The 19,847-nt window shown below is 30.2% G+C and overlaps 2 protein-coding genes across 4 annotated transcripts; one reads left to right on the plus strand and one right to left on the minus strand.

Annotated features, from left to right (window-relative positions):
- Positions 1-178: 178 nt before the first annotated feature.
- On the minus strand, positions 179-4,135 carry LOC107421315 (pentatricopeptide repeat-containing protein At1g71490). 3 transcript variants are annotated; one of them, XM_025074684.3, is made up of 3 exons: positions 3,928-4,135; positions 1,374-3,000; positions 179-1,295 (listed from the first exon to the last, which is right to left on the minus strand). In XM_025074684.3, exons 2-3 carry the CDS (start codon positions 2,821-2,823, stop codon positions 628-630), a joined length of 2,118 nt encoding a protein of 705 aa, XP_024930452.2. In that variant the 5' UTR covers positions 2,824-3,000; positions 3,928-4,135; the 3' UTR covers positions 179-627. The 3 variants fall into 3 exon arrangements, with proteins under 3 accessions (XP_024930452.2, XP_015886020.2, XP_060673465.1); XM_016030534.4 differs by having other exon boundaries at positions 179-3,000; positions 3,928-4,132; XM_060817482.1 differs by having other exon boundaries at positions 179-3,000; positions 3,923-4,132.
- Positions 4,136-16,430: 12,295 nt separating this feature from the next.
- LOC107421313 (uncharacterized) lies at positions 16,431-17,989 on the plus strand. Its single transcript, XM_060817303.1, has 6 exons — positions 16,431-16,508; positions 16,978-17,107; positions 17,205-17,318; positions 17,471-17,530; positions 17,727-17,789; positions 17,952-17,989. The coding sequence occupies exons 1-6, from the start codon at positions 16,431-16,433 to the stop codon at positions 17,987-17,989; spliced, it is 483 nt and encodes a 160-aa protein (XP_060673286.1).
- The last annotated feature ends 1,858 nt before the right edge of the window (positions 17,990-19,847 follow it).

Raw genomic sequence — 19,847 nt, forward strand, 5'->3', positions numbered from 1 at the left:
AATGCAAAACTGGAAGAAAGTTAGAGGTGTACATGGAAACTCAAGTAAGTAATTTCCCAAATTTATATTAAAAAATTAAAAAAAAAAAAAAAAAAGAGAATAATAATAAGTGAATAAGAAGAACAAGAAGAAGAAGAAAGAAAGAACCAATGAACAGTTTTTCGTGAGAACTAAGAAGTCAGGAAAAAAACAAGACATGTATTATTAAAGTACAAAACAGGGTAGTCTGGATACTCAAGTATATGTTTCAATTATGATTGATGCCTTTGTAGTAATCAAGTAACAAAAGACGTAATAATTCTTAAATTCTCACCTCTTCTCTCAAGGGTGACTCTTTCTCCAAGAATAAAATAACTTTCAAGCCCATAAAGAATAAAATATATTCACTTCAGAAGTGACAGACCAAACAATTAAATCAGATAGCAGTCCGGAAATAGTTCCCTATGGCACCAAGGTCTAGCAGTGTTGAGCCAGAGCAACTGTTTGAGTCTAGCATGGATTCTTCACATAACTAAACTTTGATCCCACAGTAGAAGAGTATCTTCAGTTAAGCACTTCAAATAATATACCAACCACAGTTCTCTAACCAATTCTTTTAAAATTCTAACTACTACAATTTTGTCCACTCTATGCCTCCAAAATATGATCAACGGAACCTAAACTCTCAATGGGCACATAACCATCATCCTTCATTAGTTCAGTCAATCCATCCAACAAAGGGTAAACATCATCTCTATAGGTATGCGATGTGTCACCCACCAGAAAAGGTGATAATCCATTGCCAGCATCAACCCAAGCACAACCTGGAGCCTTCCTCACGCCCAAGTCCCTCATGAAGGTCCTCACCATAGCTACCTTGTTCCAACAGCCAGCAGCAGCATACATATTAGCAATTAACACATAATAACCTGAATGTTCAGGCCTCATTTCCAAAAGGTTCTCAGCTGCCCATTCTCCTATGTCTGTATTTCCATGGATCCGACAAGCACCAATGAGAGTTGCCCACATGGCAGAAGTTGGCCTGTAAGGCATCCTTTTGATCATCTCTTTTGCTTTATTTAATAGACCAGCCCTTCCAAAGAGATCAATCATGCAATCATAATGCTCTAAACGGGGACTTATACCATAAACAATTGGCATCTTTTCAAATACCATTTGACCTTGGGTTACAAGACCCGAATGGCTACAAGCTGATAGAACTGCAACCAGTGTTACATGGTCTGGTTTGATCTGCAACCTGTTCATCTCTTCAAATAACTTCAGTGCAGCTTGACCTTCCCCCAACATCCCATATCCTGCAATCATGGAAGTATATGTTACTTCATCTCTCTTGGTCAATGAATCAAATACTCTTTTAGCTTCTAAAACCTTGCCTGATCTTGCATACATGTCCACAAGAGCATTCCATAACAGCAAGTAATCCCCAAATCCTTTGCGTTTCATAATGTAGCAGTGGAACTCCTTCCCATGTGAAAGATTTGCAACTCGAGCGCAGAGTGGAAGAATGCTAGCAATTGTAACATAATTTGGTTTAATACCAGAACGCAACATTTCTCTAAATAAGGATGAGGCTTCTTCAGCTAGATCCATGTGTGCATAACTGGAAAGCATGGAGTTCCACGTGACCGTACTCTTTTCTTCTATCAATCGAAATAAAGTATAGGCATGTCTAAGGTCCTTGCACCTGGAATACATCGTAATTAGCACATTCTTGAAATTATCATACTCATAAGTGCCATTTCGAATTGCAAAACCATGAATCTCTTTCCCCAACTTAATCACTCCAATGTGGGAACAAGCACCCAGACCAATAATCAATGCTACTGAGTCCAACTGAGCACCACGACTTCTCATTCGAGAAAGCAACTCTAGTGCCCCCTTAAAATTGCCTGTCCGCAAGTACCCTCCAGCTATGGTGTTCCAAGTTATGATATTTACCTCCATACTCTCTTCCTGCATCCGCTTAAACAGCTGAATTGCTTCATTCCACATTCCCCTAGAGGCATAAGCAGAGATAATTGCATTCCAAGAAACTGCATCCCTATCTGGCATTTTGTCAAACATTTGATGAGCAACATCTATTAACCCGAGTCTCCCATACATTGAAACTAATGCATTGTGAACAAACAAGCTCCACTGTAAGGAGCTTGCTTCAATGGACTTGTGCACCTCCATACCAAATCCTATATCCATGAGTTCGCCACAAGCCTTGAGAACAGATGGATATGTGAAATTATCTGGTCTGATCCCCTTATTCACCATTTGCTTATAGACAGAGAGAGCCTGACTGAATTCTCCATATCTAACATATGATGAGATAAGCATATTCCATGGCAAAGGATGCAACAAATTTGAATCCTCAGTGACAATGTGGGCATCAACAAGAAAGTTAAAGTTAGAGTAAAAAGAGACCAGTTTTGGAACCAAAACTTGATGTCTCTCAAGACCCAACACAATAATCTGGGCATGGAGTTGTTTACCTTGTGGAAGTAATTTAAAGTTGGTGCAAGATAAAAGAAGAGAAGAAATGGGATGCAAGATGACATTATAAGAAGCAGTAGAAGAGGCATGATACTGGATAAGAGAGAAAGTTTTGAATGCTTTTGATAAATTGCCTTGTTCCACAAGGTTCCTGATAGATGTAAGGAGAAAATCTATCATAGAATCATCACTGGTTTTCTTTGCTTTTGTGATAGATTCTTTTAGGCTATATGATGTTGGTGATTTATCAAAATTCCCTTCTCTCCATCTCTTGGGTATGAATTTTTGTATTTGGGATATAGATAAGCGCCTTGGGATGGAATGAGGTGAATATTGTAGCATACACTATAACGATATGTGTTGGACATGATAAACTTTGTAACAATAAACTGACTGCATCGCTCTTTCCAGTGTTCAACATGTGGCTTGGGACAATGGTTAAAGATGGATAACTCTTTAAGTACTATATGCCTCGATCAACAGCCAAAGCAACATGTTTTCCTTGTACAATCAAAATACCTGTAACAATGTCAAATGTGGTTAATTTAGTGCTTGTTTGGTAATGTTTATGCTTTTGGTTTTTAGTTTTCAATACATATATAAACGTTTTAGTGGTGTACAATTGGCTTACATGCTTTTTAAATTATAGTTACTCATCACTACATGCTTAAAAGAAACTAGTCACAAATGTAAAATAATGATATCAATAATTATAAATAAATAAAAATCATTTCAACCAGTTTAACATTTCTCATGCAAATAATTTTTTATTCATAGTTTAAGTCTCAATTAAAAAAGAAAAAAAGAAACGAAAAACATAAATATTAGGCGTAAGGTATTATTTGGTAACATGTTAGTCTTTTGTTTTTGGTTCGTGTGTAGTTTGCTTAGTTCAAATGTTAGTTAGTGGTGGTTAAGAGTTTGTTGAGCATCTCAATTACCTACAAACTTAAAGGGGAAAAAAAAAAAAAAAATATATATATATATATATATATATATATATATATATAAAGAAAAAAAACAAAAAACAAAAACAAAAACAAAACCACAAACACCAAATGACGGACCATTTGAAGTTGTAATGGTTTTTAAGTTATAGTTATTTGAGATGCCTATAAACTCTAACTAAACTAACCAACGTTTTAAGTGAGCAAATTATACAAAATTAAGTAGAAAAAACCAAAAACGGAAAGCAAAAAACCAAACGATGATATATTCCCAGAAAATAACATACATAGCAACATCGGAAATCCATAGTTATGTAAAGTAGTTTTTAAAAATTATGCCACTCCTATTTATAGAAATTACAAACTTTTCTGTAAATTTCCATTTTAGCTTATCGGACACCGAAGAAAAACATATATAAATAAACCAGTGAATAAATAACCAAGCAAACTAGAAAATAATAATAATACTAATAATAACAAAGCAATCAGTTTACCTTACCGGCAGTGACGGCGAGGCTTCAAGAAGAGCTTCAAGACTAAGAAAACCAGACAGTCTGAAATAGAAGACGATGGTAACGACGTCGTACCGTCTGTGTAGCCTGGTGCAGACGGCGACAAAGGAGAAGTGTGAGACAGAAACGAGAAATAAAGGGATTGTGAGGGAGAAAGTTGGTCAAATTACCGCACTGCCCTACGTTTTTCCAAGTACTGGTGAAAATTAAACCATTTTACTTCTATAGATACCAGTCTATTTTAAAAATAAAATAAAATAAAATAGAAACTTATTTTGTCAAATAGTTTTATTTTTGTTTCATTTGAGTTCCTCTTGGAAAAATTATTCAATATACATGGAGTACTGATTTGGAAAACAATGCGGCATACAAAACAATGAAAAGATGTCATATTTTAAAATTTATCTGGTTGTATTATTATCCAACTTGACAAAATTAAAAGGATTTTAATATTGTTAATGTTAAAGCATTTTTAACGATAAGAATGAATTATTATTTATAGAATATAAATTTTATCATTATAATATTATAAATTCATAGATAATTTTAAAATTATTTTTCAATGATTATATATAAAAGATTATTCATAACTATTAATTAGTGAATAATTATACACTTATCAAATTTTTTTATTAAAATTTTGATAAACAATGAATTGATATTATGTAATTAGTTTTTCTTTCCATAATTATAGGGTATTTATAATCTATCACCCACTCATATATTGCATATGATTGTTTAACAAAATTTTAGTAAAAAAATTGGTAAGTATGACATTACTATTTAATTAATTAATTACATATATTTATCAAGTTTTTTTTCTTTTTTGAAAAAAATGAATTTTTAAGTAATATTTTACTTTTACAGAAATTTCACAATGTCTTTTTTTTTTTTAAAACCACATCAACTTGACAAATATTTTAAAAAGATCCATTGAAAAGCTTTTTTCTTAAATAGCTGTCTATTTTTCTATTGCAACAAAATAAATTTAGCAATTGATGGAACCATTGAAAATTATCTTAATTTCTCAAGTTCCATCCATAATTTCCTCTTGTTGTGATTTGAATCTCGAGATTAAGGAGATTTTTCCTTGTACCAAATCTGAAAAATTAATTTAAAAAGAAAGAAAGAAAGAATGAAACAAAGCTTAATATAATGTTCTTCACTGCAGAACCTATTGAACAAAAGAGGGCCTAAATATTTACATTTTGTTTTTCCTTTTTGGTCAAATTTGTTCAACTTGAATGTGGTTGTTGATTTGCAAGTGATATAGATAGAAATTTTTATTTTCTTTTTATTTTATTTTTTTAAGATAGTTTGAGGAATTATAGTATAGGGTTTCAAAATTATTTATGGAGGATTGCTTATTTGATTTGCTTTTTTAATTAGTTTAAAATATTAATTAGGTTCTTTTATGGGATATCCAATGAAACTTTCCTTATCAATTTTGTTAAATGGAAAAATTTATGCAAGTGAAAAAGTAGAAGTAGAAGGCTAGTGGTTTCAAATTCTCTTAGACAAATTCTAGTTGCACTATAAAAGAATCTCTATACAGTTCAATTTTTTTACTTTCTTACACTATCATTTTTCAATATTTTCAAATTTTTATTTTCTTTGATCAATTTTTCTTCTTGCCCTCTTGGCAACCATTACTGTAGGGGACTGCATTTGTCAATGGCATGCCACCCTAATTTCTTTTTTTCAACACCCACAAATTTTTTTAATGCATTTTGGTGTTTAATATGTACATATACCAATATATATATATATATATATATATATATTTTAATGTCCAATGGAGTATGTGAAGAGAGACTATGCCTAAATGCTTCTACCATTGTTAATGTTTGATGAGACTCTTTCTTTTCTATTCTCTAATCTGGATGGGCAACTTAATAAATAGTGAAGTCTTTCATGCAACTTCTATAAGCCTAAAAAAATGAGTAATGTTGAGGTTCATTAAGTGTATCCAGTATTCTATCATAATGTTATTGATGCAGATCTCCACTAACGACCCTTATTTTGCTCTTCATAACAATATAGAGCTAAATCATAGAATTTTCTCATGAATTTCCACTAGTGACTCCGAAGCCTTTTGGCTTGTGTTGCTTAACTGGATGATGGTGACACGTTCTTCATTTTGAAAATATTTCCAACAAAAGCATCCTGCCATTTCCTCTCGATTCTTGATTGATCTGGGGGCGAGCGAGGTATACCAAGTATAACTTTGGTTTGTGAGACATTTAGAAAACTCTCTCAAACAAAGGTTCGGATTTCCGGTGTATGCTCCAAGTGAATCAATGCATTAACTTATATGCTCCTTTGGGTTCTCTTTCCTTCATCAAACAAAGGGAAATGTGGACTCTTGTGTCCTATTATATATGACTTTTGAAGCATCTCTAGGGGATATGGTGGTTGAGAAATGAACTTGAAGTCCTCCTTCGACAGCTTGTGTAGCTTTTGATCCAAGAGTAAAAGCATGTTAACTTGTGTCAAGTATGTAAGTTCGTTGGAAGGGTGCTCTTTCTCCCATTGTGTAGCGAAAGCCACCTGTCCTTACGCTGGAGAGGCATGGGCAAAACAAGTCCCTGGCATTAGTCAATCATGTTCTTCAGCAAGATTCAGATTGTATCGACTAAGCACTTTTGGTTGTCTTAGGGCTCCTAGATGGCCTTCACCATGTCTGCCATTGTAACCTCATTTTGCATAACTTCTTTCCTTTAGTTTTTTCTACGGCTTTGATGGGAATTGGAGTCTCCTTCACCTCCATTTACCATGCTTCGAGTTCTCATAGTTTTCAGCAGAATTTTCAATTCTGGCTTGCTTCTTGGCTCCCTAGCAAAGTCACCTTTAATGTTAAGGTCGAAATATGTCACGGCCTTTGCAAAAGTGCCTTTGGATCTTTAGACTTCACATATTTATCCATATTTAGGCTAGCCTTGGATGAACTGCTCTTAAACCTGGATTGAACCCATTAGATTATTGATGAATGTTAGCCAAGTCAATGCTCTCCATAAGTATGACTCTTGATGATACACCTAATCACAAGTCCAAGAAAAAGAGAGACCTCCTAAAAAAAAAAGTCATGAAAATAATTCTCAACTAAGGCAAATTAAATAAAAATTTATACATAATATAAAGTCATATTTATAACTCCATAAAAAAAGTAAAGCAAATGGAGAAAATGGTTTTGAGGGAGAAGGAGAGCAAGCTTTGCAATGCAGTTCTATAAATGATATTTTCTTTTAGTGGCTTATCTAAGAAAGAAGCCAACTACACAAATTAGATTTAGATAGAGTAATGATTCCATAAGGTTAAAATTTAGGAGCATGAATTTCAACTCACGTATCTCTCTATTTTTTCTAATTTTCCTCTCCCTACGTAGCTGAAATCCAGAGATTACCCAATGTATATGGCTAGAATGAAGGAGAAGAAGATTAAATAGAAGATTCAAAAAAAATCCACAACTAAAGGAGATAGTCCCCTTTATATAGGTCTAAAACCTTCTTTTAATATTCTTTTTACCTATCATTTTATTTGATGCACCTTGAATAATATAAAGCTTTCTTGTAATTATGGTGGACAAGGGAACCAAAGAATTTAAAGAAAATCATCTTTTTTCCCCTTAAATAACATCTAGAGTGGATAAACTAAGAGTTTGAATTCAGCTTCGAATTGTATAAGGTCATCCATAGATATGTGGGCTCTTCTGAATTTTATAAAAGGAAAAGAAAATCATTTTTCTTACATTTCCTTTAAATGATTGATGGTAAATGGCTTCTTGGAAAAATAAGAGAAAAAGGGTTTTATGGGTAAGTGTGAGTGAAGATGTGATGTCTTTCTTGTAAAAAATAACTTTTTGTTAAACAAATAAATTTTGGTGTAAAGGAAAATATACCCTCCTTCTAGAAACATTATCTCACTTTTCCATAATACATATACATAATATATTTGGCATGAGAGGAATTCAAACAATATATAGATAGACACACACACACACACATACACATACTTTATAGATATATATATATATATATATATAATTACTACAGAGAGAGCTAGTCTGCATATTTGAGAGCGTGTCCCTCAAGACATTATAATTTGATGTCAATTTAATCAAAATACGTGTTTAACAAATAACTCCTTTTTTCACACACAAAAAAAAAAAAATTATTTTCCTCTCTTTCTAAAATATCTAAAATTTCAAGCCCTTCTCCTGAAGTTCTTAAAATTTCAATCACCAACTACCAAAAGATCACCAGCTCTTAATTAAGACAAATCTCAACTAGTCGTGATTCTATTTTGAAGTCAATCTTTACTGCTGAACACTCACCACTGCTTTTCCATTGGATCTGTCTTTGAGCTTTCTACCATAAATTAGGCATGGGGTATGTGCCTAGCAAAATTGCTTGCAAGGAAATCTCCTAATTTTTGCCTCAAATTGATATCTTGGTACGAGATTTGGCTAGTATTTGGATCTTATTTCTATCATCTGTTTATTGATCTGGTTATGTCTCCTATTTCGTTTGATCATTGGTTTGCCTCTATTTTTTTTTTGGTTATTTTCGAAAATTATAACAGTGTTTTTTTTTTTTTTTAAAATTTTTGATCCACCACAATGGTAAATTATGACATTGGAAGTTTTTTTTTTTTTTTTTTTTTAAATTTTTTCCCTAATAGTCAACATTTACAATTCACCTTATAGTTGAATCCTTGTTGAAGTATCTAGTTAAAGGAGATAAGTATGGCATATAAGATTTTTTTAGCAAGGGCTTAATATAGTGTTGTGGTGTCTTAGATTTGAGTAGTGAGTGGAAGATTCTGAGATGTGTAAAGTGCCAAATTAAGATGTCTAAAGTGCCAAATTAAATTGCCTTAAAGATGTTTTTACTTTTTCTCATTCTTGACCCCTAAAAATTAAAGCCAGTAAGTGGACATCACTTATTACATGCCAAGGTTTGTTAATTTTGCCTTGTAAGTCACAGTAATATAAAGGCAAATTGTTTTGCCTAAATAGTATATGGTACATGCTCAAAAGTAATACTAGTGGAAGACAAATACTAAAGAATCTATGATCTCTTTTGGTTGAATAATTCAATTTCAATAATTGCTTCTTCTTTTTTTAACTTTTGTAAAAGTGCTAATTATAAATTATTTCTTTTCTTAAATATATATAGTAAGAAGGTTTAGGCTATAAGGGTTTGCTTTATATTGAATGTTTTAGACTACTTGAATATATACTATGATTGGTTTTTTAAATGTATGTAGGCTTAAAAATCAATCTCTTTGAAGTTTTATTATTATTATTATTATTATTTTGTTATTTTATTGACTTACACTCTAGTGTGTGATTTATAATTTGCACAGCTTCAGTGTCAACATCTAGTATAAATGAAAGTGCTTGGTAACAAAAATAATGGTTATATGAAACTACAGATATCTCATTTAGAAAAAAATTCAAATGGAAAATTTTGGAAATGCAATAATAATAAGGTAAATATATAAAAATTATATATTGTATTGTGTTACAAAATATATGAATCAATTAATTATTTATTATATGGGTGTTCCTTAATATGGTAACTATTGTAGAAAGTTTATATTGGACGGCCTAATTATAGAAATCAAATGATGTCATTTTACATTAATTGTATTTTAATCAAATGGTATGACAACTAAGAAGATCTTACTTAGTCAAATGGTTATAATTGATTAATCAATTAATGTTTTAATAAAACATCTTTGATGCAACAACATGTGATATAGAAGACAATCTCAAGTATTAATAGACAATGTGGATACCAAGGTGATGTAGGTGTACTGAATAAAAATCTTGAGTATTAATATTGTTTCTCGAGTATAACTATTGTATGTAAATTTTCTATTTTTCAAAAATGCAATGTAAATGAATAAAAACGGAGATAAACAATGGAAGTTCAAAGTTAGTGATGCTGAACATTTGGACAAGTCAAAATAATATTCTAGTAAATTTCAATGCAAGAGGTGGTCATTTATGCCTTTATGTATATAATTAATTAGTATAGTTTTTGGCTCTTTTCTTTCCCACAGAGCTTGTTTAATTGCATATAAAAAAGAAAAGAAAAAAAAAGACTTACAAAACATCCTTAGCATTTAACAAACTTATTCAGAAAGCCAAATAAATGGGGAAAAAAAAAAGATTTCGAGGGAAATTTTACTAGTGAAGAAGCCAATATGTCATCAAATTCATGGTCACACAACTCTCAATATGTCAACCTTCATAAGATCACTAGTGAAGAAGCCAACAACATTGCAAATAAAGGTAAATTTTATTCTTGGTTTTTATGGCATTCATAATATGGCAACTATGATCTTTTAGTACCATGTAAATTTGATCTTACAAATAAATAGCATTACAAGGATTCAAATTTATTTAAAAATAATGAAAAAGTTTATATATAATCATATTTCTTGAGTATAGAAAATTACCAATATGAAAAGTTAAATCATCATCTTCATTTGATGAATGGGAATTGATGTTTTGATTATATATTGTGGATTTATATGATTAAAATATATCATATAAATAAAAAAATATAATGCAAAGCTTAAAAAATGAATAAAAGTCTTTAATAATATAAATACTAATAAACATGATCCTTTTTACTTTGTATATATTTGAAACAAAGAATTTCATATAATTTCATATAAAATTATATGAAAATTAACAATTGATTAAATTTATCTTTTTTGCAACTGAGGACAATTTCTTTTGTTGTGTTGCTGCCCATGAAGTCCACATACTCGACATAGTCTTGATTTTGAAACTAACATCTTTTTTGAAGTTTTAAATCTTTTCCGATATCCTTTTGATTTCATATGTGATGGATTATAAATACTTCAAAGCTTTTTTGTACTTCTTTTGCTATTTGTCTCTGGCACTATAATTCCATCACCACTCATTTCCTTAATTTTATCACGTAATAATTCAATCTCATTTAAAAGGAATTTAATACCTTCAATAGTGAGAGATGCATCATCAATTAAAGTAGAACAAGATTGAGATAAATTTGCTTGCCTAGTCACCAATGACATATCATGTTGGTCGTATATTTCTTGACCATTGTTATCCCATACTTTACCAACCTTTGCATTTTTTGTTTATCTCTTAAGAATGCATTCGCTTAGCAAAAACATGACTTGTTTGACTCAAAAATATGATAAAATATGCCTATATGGATTTCCTTTAAAGTCGAATAGCTTACAACCACATGACACAAAATCTAAAAACTTATTATATATAAGTTGTCTACTTCATGATGAACAACTTCCACCATAATAAGCTATCTATTTTATGATGAATAACTTCTATCAACCTTCTGCACAATATAAAACATAGACTCATCATCTTCAAATGTTCTACTTAAGAAATAAGTAGCACTTTCAAATAACTCATCTTGAAAAATTATAAAATTTCTCTTCATATATATTTCATCATTTGTGTCTTTATCGGGCGCATAGTTTTCAACTTTGGTTGCTCATTCAAATCAACATGATTTACAACTAATTTATCATGTCTTTGATGATTAACAACGCTATTAAATCATATAATAAAGTCCATCAATAATTTTTTATTTGAGATGTAGCTTTTGAAAAATGCTTGTGAACTTTTTGCTCTTTGACTGTTCAATATTCTTGCATTGAAGATATGATTAAAATAATCAAAAACCCACTTGTTGCGGATTTCATACATTTGGAACAACCTTGGATTATCTTCCACATGAATACTTTTCAACGAATCTCCTAATCTAGTTTCAAACTCTTTAGCAGTCTTAAAGTTAAAAATAGCATTTGAACAAATTGTAGTTATCTCGATAAACTATTGTATCTATCATTTCTGAAAATTTATTCAAAATATGTCATATATAGTATCGATGACAAGTTGATGGAAGAGCTTGAGCGATGATCTTAATCACTGTAGGATCTTGATCTATAATAATCATTTGAGATGCATCCCTTGGTATAGGTGTCGTATCCAACAATTAATTAAATAACCAATGAAAGACTCGATTTTTTCACCACTCAATAAAGCACACCCAAAAAGAATAGTTTGATCCATGATGGTTTACTCCTACCAATGGGGCAAATATCATATCGTATTTATTTGTGTTGTAAGTTGTGTCAAAGACAAGCTTGCTTTTTTCATCAAGTTCAAACTTAAAATTAAAAGCTAAGTTTTTTTTTTTTTTCTTCCTTAGAAGAAGAAAAAATTCAATTAACAATTTTGCATCATTATCTTTTTGATCATCTCTCAGTCTCTGTCTATAGTTTCTTATATCTTTCTCAACACATCCGATGTTTTAAGGACCACTAGCTTCTATTCTAGGCATCTTTATTTGTTGACACATCGGGATATTTACTTCTGACAACTATTGGTTGAAAACTCTTTTCACAATTGACACAATTTTATAAGACTTTAACAAACATACCTTACTTGGAGTAGTAAGTACATGATTATTCTTTTCCACAAAATAACTAACAATTCAATTTGATCTTATTTGCCTATTAACCACTGTCATTCTAGCTTTATAGCCATCTCGAACTAATTCTCCATTCTTTTCACATAATCTTTGATGTTTATTTGTATCTCCCTTCTTAAAAATCACAAATTGTTTCCATATTAACTCATCTATTTTTTTCTTTTCTTGCTAGTACTTATTCCTATACTAAATCCACATTCTCTTACATATGCATTGTAAAATTGGAAAGTCTCTTCAATTGTTCGAAATTCTTGTTTAAGTTTTGGCTTTTTTTGCTCTACAACTTGTGGAGTGTAAAATTGAGTTCCAGTCTCATCAAACATATTGTTGTAAGCAAATTAAATATTTCAATTAATTATCATGTAAACAAAAATACTCAATAATCAAATAAAAATGTATCTAGCCATGTAATTGCCCGCATACACATGCAGATTAGTAGATGAACAAAGATTAATGTCTTATAAATATCTCTTTAATAAGATTAATAATATAGTTGGTTCTCTAACCATGTAAAGGAAAAATGCCTTCACAGCTGGAAGTAAGCTCAAGCTCATCTCATAATGAGTCTATTAATAAATAATGAAAAATACCACCAACAGAAGCAATACAAATAGCTCTTATAATGATTATCAATTGGCATACTACTATTTCATTCAAAAATAAAATGTCACAATACTATTTAAAAAAAATAAAATAAATAAAACTAAATAATAATCGTTTGATCATATTTTGGTTACTGTTTGAGTTTAGCACATAACAATGAAACTCACAAAAAAGCAGATGCCAAAAGACAAGAAACACAAATAGAAAATATGGCAACCAACCAAAGAGAAGTAATGTATGAACTTATTATTGACTTTCCTATCCACATTATAAGTAACGATGAGATTAATAATTAGTTTGTATTCTAATTATGTATGCAACAGAGAAACTAAAAGACAAAAATATCCAAATGTCATATGCGAGCAGTTAGTTTTAATTTGTGATCAACTTTAGAAATATTTTAATATATATTGAATATATACTCTGGTTCAAGATAGATGGAGGAGGAATTCATGAAATAAAAACAAACAAAAAAACAAAAAAAAAGGGCAAATTGAAATAGAGAGCAACAAAGTTTCTTTAAAAGCATAGTTACTCTTAAAAACAAAAGTGAAAAGTGTTTGATGCTTTCAAAATTATGATCAAATACAAAATAACTATGGACTAACTCCAAAATTACTTTACTAATATTTCAAACTCTTTAACAATTTCAACGTAAACCTAGTTTTGAGAGTTCATTTTTTTATTATTTCATCAATACCTTCTCTATTTCAATGCTAGATGGATATGCAAGAATGGTAAAATACTTCAACAAGGATTCAAATATAAGGTGGATTGTAAATGCCAACTAGTAGGAAAAAGAATAACAAATTAAAAAAGATAAATAAAGGCAAACAAACCATTGACCAAAAAGAATAGGGGACATAGCTCATCTCCAATTTGTGGAGGAAAGCTCCAAGATAGGTTCAAAGAAAAAGTGATGTTGAGTATTCAATAGCAAACATCAACTCCGAAACAAAATCACAATTAGTAGGGATTTGTTTTCGTTAAAAGCTGGTGACCTTTTGACAGTTGGTGAATAAAAGGATTTTAAGAGGAGGGTTTGGTCAGAGTGTTTAAAGAATAGAAGAAAAAGGTTTTTTTTTTTTTTTTCTTTTTTTTAATGAAAAAGGGGTTATCTAAAACATGCATTTTGATTAAATTGACATCAAATTGTTACGTCGTGAATTGATATCAAATTATAACATCGTGAGGGATGCGCTCTAAATATGCGGACTAGCTCTTTCTGTAGTAGTTCGGTGTATATATATATAGTGCAAAGCATTTTATATATTAAAATAATGAGGCCAAAATACATATATATATATATATATATATGTATATTTAGTTGACTTAACAAAGCAAATATATGTATATATGTATATATATATATACATGTTGAAATTGGAATAATGGGCCAAAAGAAGTGGGTTTTTTTAGCTTGGCTAAAGGGCTTTAGATGAATGAATAGGCTGTTTACTTGGATTAAATAGTGGGCGAAATTGAAAGATGAAGAGGTTTAAGGTTTAGCACAACTTGGCTTATGTAAGGTTTAGTAGCTAAATACCCTTTATTGATTTAATCTAAATTATTTTATTATTATTAGGTTAAGGTCACCCTTTCAAAAAAATAATCTAAATTAAATCTACATTGCATAGCTTCTGTCGAACAAACCAATCCTCAATCAAAAACTTCACAAATAACTTAGAACTATTCTTTACATAAAACATAATTTATTTAAATAAAACATACATTATAGATCCAATAAGCCTATTAGGTTCTTCATATCAATATATATATATATATATATATATATATTGGTATGAATGAAGACCCGTCATTATAATTTTAATTCAATAATTTTGTGAAAGAAATTAGTAGCATTTTAGTGTAAATTCTCATATTTTCTCTTTTAAAAAGTTACAGGTAGCTATTTCAAAACAAAAAAAAAAGAAAAAAAAGTTACTAATAGTAAATGGTAATGGAGGTGTTTATGGTCAGTGATTATTTTGATGATGTATCTCAAAATATTATTTGTATTGTCTTTTATTGTTATTTATTTATTTACTTGGAAAAGGTGGACTATTAGAACCAAACAAGTACTCAAATTTTTGATCACATACTTTGTTACTTTGATAAAAGGTTTCAGCGTAATGTTTCACATTTGAATCATTTGATAACTAGTAAATGTTTTCATGATTTAAGAACAAAATTCAGATAATTCCCTATCATATTAAGTAATTACAAATAACCTCTCCAACCATTTAAATAGCAAATAATCCCTTTACTATTGAAAAATTTTGAAAATTGAACCCTAGTGTCAATTTTGTTAATAAAAAATTATTTCAATAGTTTAATAAAGCAAATATACCCCAATTGTATTTATAATATATATTTTGTTATGCAATTATATTACCCCAAGTATTTTGGGAAAAAGATGAATGAGGTATCTCAGTTGCTACGAACACCACCATCCAAGGCTATTGGCCGGGTTTGAGTCTACCGGGGGCATGGGTTGTCTGAGGGAATAGGAAGAGAAAAAAAAGTACTTTGGGAAAAAGAAAAGAAAAGAAAAGAAAAGAAAGAGAGTATAAAATCAAAACAGCTAATATAAAATAAATGAGTTCAATGTTATTTTATATTTTGTTTTGGTTTTTTGAATGATTATTTAAATCTAAATTTAATTTTGTCATATTATTATTCTTATTTGAAACGAGAGATTCTTATTTGTTTCTTTGTTACCACTAGTTTAAAATTATTTTTCTGGAAGAGTAGGAATGTGAAGGAACCCATGACCTCAAACAATCCGAGTTTAAAGAACGCTCCACTAGACTAACCGTCTCTATGTAATAATTTCGGATTTAAGTGGGGTTATATTGATGTGGAATCTCTAATAAAACCTCACTCGCTGATGGGGCTAAAAAGGTAAAGTAAAAAAATAAAATAAAATAAAATTGAAGGTAGGCATTTTAGTAACTATCTTCGTGATTTTTTTATCATTTATTTATTTATTTCTAGTAGAAACACGAAGACAAAAACACACACAAACACAAGCACAAGCCTATATTTACTGGATTTGATTTGTTGTGTTAAAAGAACCGAACTTTTTGTGTTGGAGAAAAATGATATCTTATATATAAGATCAAATTGATGATGTTATCAACAAAAACTTTCTTTATTAGTTTTTAGGTTTTGAAATTTAGAAAATTGCATCAATAGTATTTATAGGTTTTAATATTTTATTAAATTCATATAAAATACGTTTTTAATGTCTTTTTAAATTATAGGTTTTGAATTTGGTATGTATGTATGGTGAAGACGTGAATTTGGTATGTATGTATTTTGTATGTATGAGTGATTTGCATTTACAATTTTGTTTATTCAGGTAAATGGCATATAGAGGTCGTGGAAGAGGACGTGGAAGATATTTTCGGTATGCTAAGCAAGGACCATTCGAGCTTTTTCCTGTGAGTTTGTGTCCTGCTCTGTGACTGAATTACAAAGCTTTAAAGTTGTTAAAATATAAAAAATATAAAAAAATGTTTTCGGTAGAAATGTTTGTATTTGGTAGTTGAATTTCCTGCAGTTTGTAATCAATTTTAAGATGAAATAGTATATCTTTCATATATGTGAGTGCTTGGTATTTGGTAACTAATACTAATTTATGGATATGGTAACTGAAATTTAAAAAAAATAAAAAATAAAAATAAAAAAGAAGAAAAAAAGAAAAAAAGATATTTTATGTAAAAGCTCTGCGAAACAATCACAGAGGTATGGTTGATGACAATGGCCAAATCTGTAATCTGTAGAATATCTGCAAAGCTTTTTGTGAATTTTCTCGGTTTTCATAACCTTTTCATTTCTTGGTACGATTCACTGGCTGCATTGGTATTGCTATTCATATTAATATGGTATTTCATTTTGTGCATTTTCTAGGATGTTGATCTACCTGATATTAAAAATGAGGTTGAGGAAACAAGCTTAGTCTGTCAAATCTGGAAGTTTGAAAGTTATTGGAAAGTCTCTCCTTACTATCTTGAGGAGACAACTTCAAAGAGTGAGCATAGCAAGCACTTAAAAATAAAATAAAATCAGTTTTTAGTTTTTTCTATATAATATAAACTTGAACATGAAAATAAAGATTATTTACTTAATCGTGTCAGAAATGCCTGAGGTAGAAAGATTTTCCGACAGGAACAAACCAAAGAACAAGGTAACACGTGATTCTCTCTTTCAAACTCTGGAGGTTCGAAATTTTCCTCTGGAACTGACTGCAGGTATGCAAACAGATTATGGAACATATATGAAAATTTAGAGAATTTGGATCAAAAATTGAAAATTCCAAATGTTCATTGAAACAATTCGAGCTTACCCTTTACATGTATCCTGCCTACATTCAGAGACTTTGCTGAATCTAATGATATTTTAGGTATGAAGGGGTCGCAGGGGCAGCGTAGCAGGAAAAAAGCTCGATGGAATCCAGATATAGGTATGATGAGAAGGGATGCTCTTTTTTTCCTTTTTTTTTTTTTTTTTTCTCCCTTGTTCTATATTTTTATCTAATTGCATTTGGTGCTTTTAATTTCAATAATTATTACCATTTTATCGTTTGGTGGATAGTTTGATCTCAACAATGAAGTTTTTTGGATCTTGAAACTCTACTGATTTAGATGTTTCAATTGCAGGGATGCAGAAGATGTTTGAAATGTTCCAACTGAAGGTAAAGACCGGTTTCATGGTTATCCATTGTTACCTACATTTTTATTTAGTAAAAGAATCCTAGAAGTTCTCTTCCTGATTATGACTCATTGGCTTTTACATTGGTTACACCTTGATATACAATATCGTATTTTGTTTGTGGCTGTTAATTTTGCTGTTGCTATTGGTTGATCATTTTTGTCTCCTGATAGATTTAGTTGTTGATGCTTTTACAAATGCAGGAGGGTGAAGAGAAGAAAAAAGATGATGATGAAGAAGAAGAGGAAGAAAAGGAAGAAGAAGAAGAAGAAGAGCTTAGTGATGATTACAATCAGGTTCTTACAGGATAATATAGTTTTTTTATTTTATTGTTTACACTAATTTCATTGTCATACAGCACTATTATTTGATAACAAATTCCCAACTGCTCTATCAAAATCTCCATATATATATATATATGGGAGGCAAGTGTTCTGATGAAGAATATTGAAAGTACTTCCAAAATCTGAGAGGAGGTTTTTTATTTATTTTTATTTTTTATTTATTTATTTATTTATTTATTTATTTTTGGTTGGTGGTGGGGGCTTTCAGAAGATCGTTACCTGGCTGCTATGATGCATTTTGCAACTGATAAGAGACTTGGAAAGTTTCTTTTCTGTGTCTTATAACTGTCTAAACATGAATGTCAATATATAATTCATTTTATTAGTATCTTGGTTGCTTCAATTTTTAGTACTTCCAAGTTTAGACAAGTCATTTACCGTCAAGTATGTTAGATATGAACTATCTATCAAAAAGTTCCCAAACTAGATATCTTTTACAATTATCTTAACTTTTTCACCTCTCTGTCTTGTCTTTTTTGGGGACTTATTTCTAGTTCATGGAATCATTTTCATATAATGGTCGGTACTGGTAGGTCGATTCCATCTTATCATCAAACTTGGTGTCATGTCTATGTGCATATTCATAGGGAAAAAAACATTAATTCTCTGCATAATCATCTTGTAGAACATAGACTTTGACGATGATGAAGATCATTCTAACATGGAGGATGATGGTGATGGTAAAGACCCTCTTATTTTACATTGTTTTATTAATTTTATTAATGTATTGAATTTGTTTTAGCTACTTTTTATACATCCTACACTTTGTTTTTGAAAAATGGACACTGAAACTTTTTAAATCTGCAAAGGTAGTTTAAGCTGATGGTTTATAATGTTGCAGATGAACCTACATACTAATTTGCTCCGGAAAGAATGTTTTCGTGTTGCTGAGCTGTTTCTTTATGCAAGTTTTGTAGATATTTGGTGCGATTTCAGTCTCTATGCCAAAGCATTACTTTTCAGTTTTCAACTCTGCTTATTTAGTTTAGGCTTTGGATTATTCTTGTCTTCTATAAAAACCTCTTCAACGTGTTACTTTTTGGCTTTGTTAGGTAGGAAAAAGGTAAAAAGAAAAACCGAACATAAATTTTCTAATGTTTGGTTGTGCAAGGAAATATAGAGGGGGGCAAAAAAAAAAAAGCCAAAAGTGAAAAGAAGCATCTTTTCTTTTGCCTTTAGAAAATTAAGTGTAGTTTTCTTTCTGTTTTCCTTTTTATTTTATTTCTGGCGCTTTTTCTTTTAACCAAAAAAAAAAAAAAAAAGGAAAATGCTTTATTTTTATTTTTTATTTTTTTGTTCGTTTTCTTTACAAAAATCCCTTGCCAAACAGGCTTTAAACACCAAATATTATTTAGAGATAACTACATTTTACCTCTTCAGCTATATAATTTTTTGTACTTTGTCCTCTATGCCAAAAAACGATTTACATTACCCCTTAAAGTATTATTTTTCTATCAGTTAAAATCTAATAATGCAGTTTGACTTAAAAATTTAATGAACTTTAAAATAATAGTTCAAGAGCATTTTTTTTTTATACAAAAGCAGCAAAAAATGAATTAAATTGAAGCATTTAATAAAAAATACATACATATAAACAAATTGTAAAGTATGTTCTTCTTAAAATTGAGCAATGAGTCTCTTGAGTTTTAGCAACTGTAACAAAGTGTATCAACCGAGAAAAAAAAAAAAAAAACTGTGACAAAGTGAGAGTAAAGTTATGATAAA

Source organism: Ziziphus jujuba, chromosome 5 (assembly GCF_031755915.1).
Source record: "Ziziphus jujuba cultivar Dongzao chromosome 5, ASM3175591v1".
Classification (NCBI taxonomy): domain Eukaryota; kingdom Viridiplantae; phylum Streptophyta; class Magnoliopsida; order Rosales; family Rhamnaceae; genus Ziziphus; species Ziziphus jujuba.

Bases quoted from the DNA above. Each gene is read 5' to 3' on its own strand.
- LOC107421313 (XM_060817303.1), top strand. From the start codon at position 16,431: ATGGCATATAGAGGTCGTGGAAGAGGACGTGGAAGATATTTTCGGTAT. The intron at 16,509-16,977 runs GTGAGTTTGTGT...TGCATTTTCTAG, and splicing joins GACCATTCGAGCTTTTTCCT to GATGTTGATCTACCTGATAT. The intron at 17,319-17,470 runs GTATGCAAACAG...ATGATATTTTAG, and splicing joins TCCTCTGGAACTGACTGCAG to GTATGAAGGGGTCGCAGGGG.
- LOC107421315 (XM_016030534.4), bottom strand. From the start codon at position 2,823: ATGCTACAATATTCACCTCATTCCATCCCAAGGCGCTTATCTATATCC.